This window comes from Branchiostoma lanceolatum, chromosome 7 (genome assembly GCF_035083965.1).
Source record: "Branchiostoma lanceolatum isolate klBraLanc5 chromosome 7, klBraLanc5.hap2, whole genome shotgun sequence".
NCBI classification, from domain to species: domain Eukaryota; kingdom Metazoa; phylum Chordata; class Leptocardii; order Amphioxiformes; family Branchiostomatidae; genus Branchiostoma; species Branchiostoma lanceolatum.
In genome coordinates, this window is record NC_089728.1 from 19,942,300 (window position 1) to 19,955,239 (window position 12,940).

A 12,940-nucleotide genomic window follows, 5' to 3' on the forward strand; every position below is an offset into this window, starting at 1 on the left:
TTGGTCAAAGAAGTTATCCATCCACTTGGCAAATAATGCACACTATTTTGGCCAATTTCTATACCATGTCTCACAAGGGACCGGCGATACCATCTTAGAGACTCGGTCTGTTCCTTGAAGGTGCGAAAAACCGATGTCTTGGCTGACAGCTAAGATCAGAAACAAACGTCACAAAATTTCCATAACTTAGGATTCAAAAAGAATTGTCAGTTGGCACAAAAATAACTCACAGCACGAGTATGTCTATGAATTCGTCCGTAGGCTAAGGTTTAGATGAAATTGGTGGCAAACGAATCAACCAATCATTTTAGTACATTGACTAACTTAATTTGCAGGGTTACATATATCCGCCATGTTGAAAAACAGAGGGTTTGAGAGATCTTTATAGCTAGTGAAGCACTTCCCAGGTATGCACAGCAAGTTTAGATATACAAGAGTGCAGTATACTGGGGGACGTTGGGTTGGAGATCTGTTTGGACGCATCTTTTCAGGGTGGCGGGATTATGTACCCTGGTGGAATTATGTTAGTAGCCTAGTGATACTCCATACTTGTAATATAGATTTTTTAAAAATACGATTGATTTTAATTGTCCTTGATAAAGTCGCCCCTTTGAAATTTCAGAAAACAACAATGATAAAACAACGCTCAGTCAGATTTGGGTTAAGCACAGGATGTTTGAACCCCCGAAAGACGCGAAAGTGTGACCTCGCCTCAAATATTGAAACTAATACATTACTATGTATAGAATCTGACTAAACGGAAACGCTGTCGCACACGCAAACGCAACGCAAATATTTTTGTCGATTTGGGCGCGAAAATGAAAAAAAAAAAAATTCTGACGGTATAGTTGAGCAATTTGCAAAAAAAAAGAAAGTTATAATTGTGCAATCGACGTCCGATATGTTCTAACAGAAAGTCACGATTAAAATGGTTTCAACCCTTGCAAAAGTAAACCGTCTGTTCATCGTCTGACAGAAAGAGGGCGACCTGTTTTCGCTGAAGTAAATAAACAAAACCCTACAACGAACTCACAGCATTTCGCACGATTTTTCCAGTATAGAAAACTATTTTGATGTCATCAAAATCCCGAAATTGCGTTCACTGAAAAGGTGTGAAAACAACGTTTAAGTTTGGTTCCATCTCACAAGAAAGGTCTTTTCAAGATCTATTTTTAGAATCAGCCCAATTAACGACGATTAAATGACATTTGCATCGTAGAAGACTCTGACGTCACTAGATGTCAGACCAGAGATAAGACAGTCCACGGGACTTCGTATCTACGTACATTCTCTTTCTCAAAACACCCCCGGCTGTACATAGTATTTATACATATACTAGTAATTTACGCATAGAGCAAACTGTATGACGTATTCACCATGCTAGCAAACGATAACAGCCAATTAAAAATAAAGTACATGTGTTATTGCCTACATGTACCCTGCCTACCAGCCTACGTGCACAGGCCAGAAACTGGCATGGCCCCTTGCTTTCCAGGTGGATCCTCCAAGTGTTATTAAGACCATTGAAGATCCCCCGGCGCCCTGTTAATTAAGATGTAATACAGGGTATAAGAGAGACGAAATCTCGTATTACCTAAGTTAGCTTTGCATCGAAACCGTATACGTTACAGCAAATAATTTTGTTACTTCTTATGAAACTGGGTTTGACCAAGGACATTATATGTTTCGTACTCAGTCCTTCGTATATAATGTCCTTGGTTTGACACATGAGAAAACAAGAGGCTGAATTCAAGAGCTACCTACCAACTAAAAATCGTGACCATAACTTGTCAAGAACTCATGTTCCGCTGCAGCATCATAGAAGGCCGCTAGGGCCCCAAAATCAAACTATTTCGAGGTCTCATCAAGACCTACCCACAAAGTAGATATCAAGACAATCCACCCAGGCCTTCTTGAGTTATCGTGTTCACACGCACGAACGCTAACGGAAACATAACCTTCTGGGCGAACGTAATAACTCCTTGGTAATAACAAGTCAGCAAATAGCACAGAAACAGGACGATCATAGGCTTTAGCACAGTTAGTATATAATGTCCTTGTTTTTGTATCTTCTGTATGGGAGAAAGACAGTAGAGAAAATGCTGATAGACTATTTCACTCTTGTGGTTAGAAACAAGAGACGAATTGAATCGTGAAGCGTCCATACTGAATAAACACTTGATGCCAGCTGTCCAACCAAGCTAGTCCAATTAATAGAGCGTCCTACACTTGACCATGTGTAGTGTGTATGTAGTCAGACCAACTAGGCACACGACGACACGCTTATTGGAGAGTTTTGTGCAATTCTATATGAGCTAAACACATGTAATTCAAACACGCATTCAAAGATGATGTAAAAATCACATATTCACTGAAGGAATATTTATGACGAAATTTACAGAAATCCGTTCTGTGCATGTGTTTGGGATTTACTTCTGTTCTTTGCATTCTGCATATGAAGTTTTTGATAAAAATCATATACAATTCAAATCATATACAAGCATTCAAAATCTCCTTGCATTCAAGTGCACCATATTCTACATATATCTCTTCTACAAATTTTGAAAATAATCCTATTATATTATTAACATATACAACAACATACAACCAATGTGGTTAAAAAGCATCCTTTTACCCTCCTTGATACAACACCTATTATATCTCTCCAAGCAGAGGTTGGTGGGGAGAGATTGTGACCTTTTTATCATATGTCCCGTTTTTTGTCCACTTTCCCCACCCATGCAGAAGACAAAAAAAGGGCACATGATAAAAAGGTCACAATCTTTCCCACCAACCTCTGCTTGAAGAGTAACGTACTATTTTCTCATGGAACAGAATGGGTCATCAGACATTCATGAAAAATTGCTAGCCAGCTGTTGTTTTTGTACTTCTTTATTTTCATCTAAAGTTACATTAAGCCACCACAACAGATCACATTCCTATCTTAACTTCCTCTATACGATCGCTCATTTACCCGGAACAAATAATCAATAATTCATGCCCTACTGACGACAAAATTCAATTATCCGTCTCTTTGACATACATTAAAACAGACAGGACATGCAAAGTCCATTTTTTCAATGGATTATAAATGGACATCTGTGATTTATAACTTCCGTGTTATATTTCTTTCCTATTGTCAAGATTTGACAAGAGGTACAATGGATAAAAATTCCATATTTCAAAGAACTATTCTACATATAAAATGCATTATACAGCATCAATGGATTTCTGTACGATAAGAATGACATAAATCTTAAGATAATAATAATAAAAATCTCATTCATTTTTCATAATTTAGTTCTTTTAGAAATATCTGTTATGATAATTTATATTTGCTGACATTTTCCACATTGAAATTGATAATAATTTACTTTTTCTCGAAACATATAAATATTATGTATGTTCCCAAAGGTCCATGTATTTCCTATGGTATGGACAAATATTCCACAATTTTTGTTGATTTGAATACATTATACTTTTATCATAGAATAAAATATTACATCTTAATTAAAATCAAACGTTTATTATCATTGCTTGCATTATATTATTCTGTCTTATGGAACAAATCATTTAACCATTCCACTAATACATGAAAGTATGCCACTTATTCATATTCATATCAGTTTCTCATAAAATTCATAATTCTAAAAAGATTTTTGTCTAAAAGTGTAACAAATGCAAAGTACAAGCATGAGTGGTGCTAATTTTAAAAAAAAGCTGCTTCAAGGCAAAAAATGTTACAACAAGCCCCTTAAGCAGGTTATCCTTGGACTGAGGCAAATTGCGCCAAACTGCAAAAGGCATTCGACAATAGGGGCATACACGAACACCAATTGCCACCAGTTTGTCATAAAAATTTTGTGATTTTTTTAATTCTAACAAAATTTGCAATTGTCAAAATGTCACAATCGGGCACAAAATGGCGTGTGTGGGCCTCCCTAAAAATCTCTTAATCATTGTAAAATGGTTTTAAATTCAGAGCTAACACTGGGAGACCAAAAAAAGTTACTGTAAATGCAGAAATGTTCGTGGTGGTTTTAACTTCGCGGTGAACTCTTTATCGCAAAGTTAAAACCACCATGAAAAGCTGTTCCATTGTGTGACTGTAGCGCTACTATGGTTTCAAATGCGAGCTCAAAATCACCATGAACACTACATTTTCTCCCTACAGTAAAATTAAATCCATGCAAACATTTCTTCATTTACAGTATCTTGTGTCTGGGGTGTCCCTGTGGTGTAGTGGTCTGCGCCTTTGCTACTCTGCCACATCTGGTTCAAATTACTTGGACCAGAAGGACTGGGGTTCTAGTCCCAGGTAGGGCACCTCTGGACAAGAGGCGCATTGAGTCATACCAAAGACTTTATAAAAATGGTACATACTTATGAAACAGTATGGAAGTTAAACACACTCCACTGCCAGTGGACTAGCCCCCTGCTGCAGTGATTGCACCACAGTGTGGCCCCAGGGCTATGAAACGGAGATGGGCACCGCCCTATACATCAATAATGGTGTGGGAGGATCTTAACTTAACTAAGTATCTTGTGTCTGACTTGGAGGAACCGAAACTGAAAATGTGATGGGTGTGGCCATTTTGTTTGTAGTCTGAGGTCATGTATTTTACTGGTGCGTCACACAAGGGAAAATTGGCGAAAATTAAACAAGTTGGCGCAATTTCCTAGCGCAAGTTGCCGCATTCCATTGAGACACCCGCTTTATATATCTTCCAGAGGTAAAATTGTGCAATAGAACATTAATGTTTACAACAGTTCTTCTTCCCAGATGCAGAGGCTGCTGTTCTCTTCTGCAGCTGTATAGATCCAGAATCAGTGAGACTCTGTGGCACTAGACTTTCCGACGGCAGTCTCTGAGCTGTGAAAGAAGACAAAATAACAATTCAATACAAAAGTTAATCAATCTACTTTAGAGGTTTCAAACAGCATCTACTGTCCTATGTTAGTCACAGCGGTTGCTGTCTGAAATGCATGACCGTTTACAAAACTTATCCAGTTGCTTGAGTAACATTTTGTAATGCATATCTCATTACCTACATGGATGTTTAATCTCCATCTACAATATAAGTTCAACATTATATTAACCTTAAACAAGCCAAGGGTGCAGCTGCAACAAAGTGGTATTGGTTACCTCGGTGGACAGAAGAAAGACATCAAAACCGGAGGTTTTGCTGCAGTCCCTTACAAAATCCGCAAGGGGGCTCATTATTAAAGTTGACCTTCGTTTTCCAGACCCCTACCCACATACCAAATATTATTAGAATATATGCTTCTCGAGTTATCCTGTCCACTGACACACTGACACATGCACAAACGGCATCTAAAACATAGCCTTCTTGGGAAAGATAATGAATTGGTATGTCATGATATGGAAAGGGTAAAACAGATTTCTAATTTTTATTGGCCAGGAACCATACTAGTATATAGCTACTTCCCAGTGCCACCTATCAATAGTTTAATGAACTACAACCCATCAGTTTTATTCTATGCCAATATAAACATCACACTATGGTCCATTCTGTGACAATACAAACATCACACTATGGTCCATAACTTTGTATTGGCATAAAATGATAATGCTGGGCTGCAGTTCATTCAATTATTGCTAGGTGGAACTGGGAAGCAGCTATGAATTATTGGTACATCTAACAACTCACTGATTAAGGTGAAAATCTGAGACACGTTGTGGGCCGTCTTGGCGCTGGTCTCGCAGAAGATGGCGTTGTTTTCCTCGGCGTATTCCGACGCCGTCCTAGTGGACACTTCCCGCAAGTCCTCCAGGTCGCACTTGTTTCCCGCAATGGCCAGAACGATGTTGTCCGCCCCGTACTGTTTCAGTTCACGGATCCAGTCTTTTAGTGTTTGGAAACTTCCCTTGGTAGAAAAGAATGAAAACAGAAAGTCAGAGAAAACAAATTACTTCCTTACAGTGTAGATACTTGTAATATACTAGTGCAAGTTTTGGTAGACACCAATGGTGAGATACAAACTTTGAAATTCCATGTTACAGTATATTGTATCATACTATGATTCATAGATATATTATACAAAAATAGAGACAGATTACACAGGATTTACCTGAGTCCACACTCCTGTTGCTAGTGTGCATTGAATGAATCAGTCAGTTAGTTATTAGATAAAGTACATCGACAAACTTATCAATCAATCAATTAATCAATCAATGATGAATCCCTTATAGTGACCGGTGAAAGCACCTAGAGTGTTAGAGTGTTTGCCTTGCATACATTAGGTTGTGAGTTCGATCCCCGGCCGAATCATACCAAAGCCTTTTTTAAATTAGTACACACTGCTTTCTCTGTCACTCAGCATTTTAGAAATACACACACACACCACTACCAGTGGACTAGCCCCCTGCTGTAGTGATTGCATAAAGTTGTGTGGTCCAAGGACTACTGAAACGGAGATGGGCACCGCCCTTTGCACCATCTGGTGCGGGAAGGACTTAAACTTAACTAACTAACTTATAGTGACTGGTGAAGTATTTCTTTCAAACTGAATACATTGTATATCAAACAGAAAGTGCAACCAATGACCTATTTTTAGAAAATTATGAGTAAATGTCCATAAGAAAATGAAAGCTGGGCCAGCACTATGAGACAACTGACCTCTCTGGTGACATCATACACCACAATAGCTGCCGCTGCACCTCTGTAATACATGGGAGCCAGCCCTCGGTACTGGGCAGGGGAACAATAGGTGAAATGAACAACAAGGATTCATAGATGTATTTTCTAAAAGAATGAATGAAGGGTTTCCACTCAAGATGAATACTTTAAAAAAAGTTTTAAGGATTTGAAAAAGTTTTCAAGTATATGAAAATTATTATCTGACACTACAGAACACAACAGGAAATGCTGCTGCAGTTAAGATTAATGAGACACGTAGCTGTAGACGATTCAAGAGATGGTGTTCACACATGCATTTCCAAGCACCCTCGGAGTTTGCTCAGCTGAAGTACCACTCAAGTGCTGTCTGTTTATGCACAGGGCCTTGAAATGACTGGGAATGCCCAGCTGCAACTGCAGTACTGCCTCGCTTTGAATCGTGACCGACTTGCACCACAGAGTTCAGAAAATTATAAAATAGATAACGAAAAATGTTTGCATAAAGAGAAAGAAACAAATTTCCAAATTTGCGCCAAGTTCCTTCACTGATTTTCATATGACCTCTGACCTGAGCATTGAATAGCTCACCAGAAGTAGACTCGGAGTCAACTCCATGGATTTGTACACAACTAAACCCAACAAGAGCATGGTCTCGAGGTTGCTCAAGTCGAGTCTGGGAAAAGGGGACTTGCAATGTCCCATAAATTTCTGTTTACACAGTCCAAAATCGACTCCGCTGAGTCAGGCTCCGAGTATGCTTTGAAAATACATTGTGTAAACTGGGCCAATAGGTAGACCACATATTCTGTCTTGTTAAACAAAGCTTATTATAATTTACTAGGAAATATTAGTGTCCTGACCTTTTCCTGGCCTGCTGTGTCCCAGATCTGAAACTTGTACGACGTGTCATTCACCACCAGGGTCTTAGACATGAAGGAGGCCCTGAGATAGACGCAATACATGTAAATGCATTTAAATTCGTGTGGGTTTAATTTCGCGGTTGGCAGAAAATGGAGTGTCCGCAGTGGTTTGAAACAATAGTAGCGCTACAGGAACATTGGTGAAAAAATGTTTGCATTCTTAAACAAAGTTTGTCGCATTAAGAGCTTACCGCAAAAACCGCGAACATAAAACCAAGTTGCGAAAATTTCTGCATTTACACTAAGAGCACTCAAAGATATTTCAATGTAAACGTGAACAACTTGGTGAAGAAGTCTCTCTTTAACTCAGGATGGTTTCAAAACATATGTGGATTGATATGTACTTTTTTTTCGAAGGTGAAGCATGATGCTTTTTCAAGTAGCTTAATATATAATATAGTAGTAGTGCAATGCGGCTTCTGGTTTTTAGCCAAGCACACCAGGTCACCCCTGCACTTCTTGATAAGTGTGATGGATTCTTTTACATGCAGAGGTTTGACACTTGAGAGTGGCACCTGAAGCTACCTCAAACACCTGTCAACTGGCTTTATGTCACCATCCAAAATGACAAATGCAATCCCTTACAAAATGTTTGAGCTGGGGTCGACACTAACCATGCAAATAGAAAAAAAATCAAGTAGCTGGGGTCGTGTGGCATAACGGCAAGGTTTTCGTCCCAGAATCCAGTGGTCCCGGGTTTGAATCCCCTGACGCCACTTATCTTGTGCCCTTGGGAAAAAGGCACTGTACACGACTTTCCTCACTCCTCCCTATATTACTTAGTATGTGTGTGGGTCACGACATTAGTAATAGCTGCCTGTGTCTCACGTGTATTCACTGTTGCAATGCTAATAAAATAAAAGATAAATAAAAAATCAAGCAGCTGAATCTGAGAACTAGGAAATTGAATTGGTATGGCCTTCTATACAGTAGGTATACTTGACAGCCCTTTACATGACACACTGCTGACAAATGTAATAATTGTTCTCAGCATTCTGAGACATGATCTCGTTCCCTGACCCTGAAGTGACAAAAATCTGACTCTGACATTTGCATGCAGAGCGCACTCATGTTGAACAGCTGTTGAAATCAAAGGTTATGTTACAGGTCAGCTGTGCTAAAAACTCCAAAGTTTTGGCAAGTATTACTGCATGAACACCCCTGGGTCAGCACAACATACTAATATACATCAATAGAAAAAAAGGGGCACGTAGTTCATTACAAAATTCATCAAATTTTTTCATTACACATGATGGGAATTTCAGACGCATTTCTAACCTATATAATAATTATAGTATATATGGTAAATTCAACAACTCAACGGTTACTCACAATGTTGAATTGGAGATGTCTAAATACGAATTTCAGAATATTGATTACATATTACATGCATGTATGTTATGAATATGAAAAAAAAAGGATGCATTCACCAAAGATTTATTAAACAGTGACAATTCAAATTTCTATTTGCTATCGTGATACATGTAGAGTATATTATCATAAAATCATAGTATCACTGGACTAAGCTCAGCCTGAATTGGAGGATCACATCAAGAACAAAACATTTATACTTTTCTTCAATAGCTGTTGACAGGAAGGATTGAAAGAGGGGAAGTTGCGGAAATGGCTTAATTAAAGTGTACAGTTGACATGTGCTCTATTGTTGTTGTAGTGACAGACAGCACCACACTGTGTCTGTGTCAAAGGTTCTCTTACAACAAATGCCACTCTGTTCATGGCTTAATCCCAAAAGACCAGTGCCAAGTACAACCATGCTGTGCAAAGAAATTGAATACTTCCCCTTCTGTGATCAAACTTGAAGAACTCAGATGTAACAAAATCACATTCAAGACATTTTTTTTCTCTTAAAAGAAAACGTTTCAATTTTTGGTATCCTCTATCTACAGTTTGGCTCAGGCTTGAATTCACACAAAACGCTTTGTGTTGTTGGAAATAGAATTTGGTTGATGTCATTTGATTCTATTTCATTTCATTTCATTTTATTAGAATTGCAACAGTACAATACACGTGGGGTACAGGTAGCTATTGCTGGTGTCGTGACCCACACAGATAATATACCCTTTATACCAGTGGGTGGGGAGAGGAAAGTCGTGTAAAGTGCCTTTCCCAAGGACACATTTTCGGTGGTGTCAGGGGACTCGAACCCGAGACCGCAGGGTTCTGGGCCCAAAACTCTGCCATTACGCCACACAACCGCCATCGTCATTGGGATCTTTAAAAAAACACAGACAGAGGATAATGACATGTGCCTTACCCAATGGTGCTCTCCAGGTTGGCTGTGAAGGTGTCTGTGACAAACCTGACCACCAGACTGGACTTCCCAACTCCTGAGTCCTGCAACAGACAGAAATTTTAGTTACTGTAAATGCAGAAATGTTCGCGGTGGTTTATGTTACGGTTTTTGTGGTGAACTCTTCAGCGCGAACTTAAAAGCACAGCAAAATTTTTGCCCGCCTAGTATGACTGTAGCACTACTAAATTTTAAACGTGAACTTAAAACCTCCTTGAACGGTCCCTTTTCTCCGTACCGCGAAATAAAAACCACGCAAACTTAAATGCATTTACAGTACTATGTGCCTGAGTCTTGATTCATTATATATATATATATAATTAGCACATGTTTGATCCGATCATTTCTTCAGTGATTATTCACTACTCACTACTTCATACATTTGTTCATTCAGTCATTTGTCAAATCAATTGGTTGTTTGTTCATTCATCTGTTCATTAATTCATAATTTTTTTTCTTTCATTCTTCACTTCTTTATCTATTTGTTTATTCCTTCAAATTCATTATTCTTAATCTAATTGCATGCTATATCAGTTAGCATAACCATTGAATGATCTTAACCCATTAAGAGGTGGCTCTATTAGTATTAAGAGTAATTCTACACACAAATACACACTGTGACACACACACACTGTGGCACACACACACACATGTTGACACACACACACACACACACACACTGTGACACACACTCTCTTTCAGCATAAAATACTGGGCTCTAAATCAAAGGAGAAGACTGGGCCTTTCCAGTCCAACAAGTTCCTAAGGAAATGAAAGAATGACCTGACATGGCCTTTCTGTGATCTTAGTGCAAACACAATGGGACAATAGGCCGGATCCTGTATATAACGTTACATGTATGTTAAGACATTTCGGTATGCCAACGCCGTTTTGAGCATGACAACAAACGATTAGTCGAGTAGCTTTAAGTAAAAACCGAAGAGACAATCTATTTGTGCAGTGTCAAGAAAAATTAGACCCCACCCAAATAATATATGGCTGAAATAGTGTACCTAATACGTGTCGTAGTGTAACATGAAAAAGCAAAATCCCGGCATCCAACACCGCCCCTTTACGACGCAAATTAAGACAAAACTACTCACCCCTAACAGACATAACTTGATCTCTCGCATAGACATGGTTGTTACAGATACGTTGACGTGTTTTTAGACGGACAAAGACCCGTAAACTTCACTCTAAACGGAAAATTACAGCATAAAACAGACACGGCTACAACTTAGCAAACATTCGGCGGCCATCTTGCTTTTAAGTCAGGTCAAAGGTCAAAAAGTTTTAGCGCAATAGCATGACCATGATTTCTTCTTATCTTTTCAGGGTAAGAAAGTGCATGGGAGCAAAGGGAAAATTTCGCACGAATCGTTGATAAAGTCTTAAAAGACGTCTAGTTTAAGAGGTAGTAAAGATTTAAGAAATGTAGCGATAGAGGTTGCGTTACTTGATACGTCCACTTTCATTGGCTACTACGCCACGCAGTAGACGGTATAGTGTTTCTGACGTGCTTGAGTGTTCCCATGCGCTAACAAACAAAACGAAAATGGAATCGAAAAAAAAATGTCTAAAAGGTTTTGGACTCAGTTCTCTTTCATTCAACCTTCTTGGTCAAAACAAATCCATGGTCAACAAGAGTTCGGAGACGTGGTACCTCCGTGAGATATTTAGAGGTTTTCGCCAGTCTTCTTTAATTGTAGTTTGTCAGTTATGCAAATGAGGTTCTGACTAACGTTAACATTACATTCGATCACATCCTGTTACTCTACGGTGAACGTGACTAGCATTTGGAAAATATATATAACGTTAAATATAATTAACTGTACACAAATTCGTGTTTCATTCAGACGACAGCTGTATGCATGAAGTTGGGTTGTTAACGATTTTATTCAGAACCGTGAATGAAAACAAAGATGGCTCACTTCTGCCAAGAAGATAATATAACCTTCTTGCTTCTGCATAACGAGATAATTAAAAATCCGTCCGAAATTGGGGCTAGGCCGAAGTTACTGCACCCTCCGTTACCTGGAAAAGCATATACAGATATCATAGGATCATGACAAATTTGGTATCAATGTTACGTTATAGTCATCCATAAATGGCTCAACACAAAAGGGCCACCAGCTTCCAGCAGTGAAAGCTAAAAATGCACAGAAGTAGACAATATCTACTATTTGTAAAATGTTGCATATGCATGTACGTACATACATTATTTTGATATTTTCCACACACACATACACATATTTACACACGGCAAACACACAAAACACACACACATACACACACACACAACACGCACACTGACACAAATATACACGTACACATACACATGCACGCGTTCACACACATGCACACAATAACACACAATTAAACACATACACACACAAAAAAAAACGCACAACCTCAAAGATCTTGATTACGACAACACACGCTGAGTATCCATAAAACATGCAGAGTATCAATCTAATGGCAAACCCGTAACCAAACAAAAAACACTACGCGGTAAACACTACACTCAGTACTGAATGATAAGAATGTGCAATACTGGCGGGACACCACACACAAGAAAACTTCAAAAGACAAAATGCTGAATTTATCCAGAGGCAATCCCACACAGGGGCGATGATTATGCTGTACTTTTAAATGACCAAATTCTCAAGCTTGCTCGAGTTTACAAATAAGTCTGGCCTAGCCAGCTGGACACCTGGCGCTATAGCTAAACATATTGTAACAGCCCGATTAGAAAAATGGATACTTTTTCCTCTTTATTCCAGCCGATGAGATCTATATTGGGCTGTTTAGCCATATATAGTCGATGCTGTAGGGCTGTTGTGAATTAGGATTTTACCATGGTCAATACTGACCGACGGAGGCCATATATCTATATACATATATATATCTGAGATCTACTTAAGTATACATTTTAGAGCAATACTATTATTATGTATCAACAACAGTGCAATACACTACTTGTGCAATACAGTATGTATATACGTATCGGAAATCGGACGTACATACTTTTTAACTTGCGCCCTCCAGATTTTACTGATCTGACTGGG

The 12,940-nt window shown here is 38.7% G+C and overlaps 1 protein-coding gene across 1 annotated transcript; it reads right to left on the bottom strand.

Annotated features, from left to right (window-relative positions):
• Positions 1–2,876: 2,876 nt before the first annotated feature.
• On the bottom strand, positions 2,877–11,155 carry LOC136438086 (ras-related protein Rab-22A-like). The gene is made up of 6 exons (XM_066432765.1): positions 10,976–11,155; positions 9,837–9,916; positions 7,502–7,583; positions 6,642–6,713; positions 5,673–5,889; positions 2,877–4,873 (listed from the first exon to the last, which is right to left on the bottom strand). The coding sequence occupies exons 1-6, from the start codon at positions 11,009–11,011 to the stop codon at positions 4,755–4,757; spliced, it is 606 nt and encodes a 201-aa protein (XP_066288862.1). The 5' UTR covers positions 11,012–11,155; the 3' UTR covers positions 2,877–4,754.
• Positions 11,156–12,940: the final 1,785 nt, after the last annotated feature.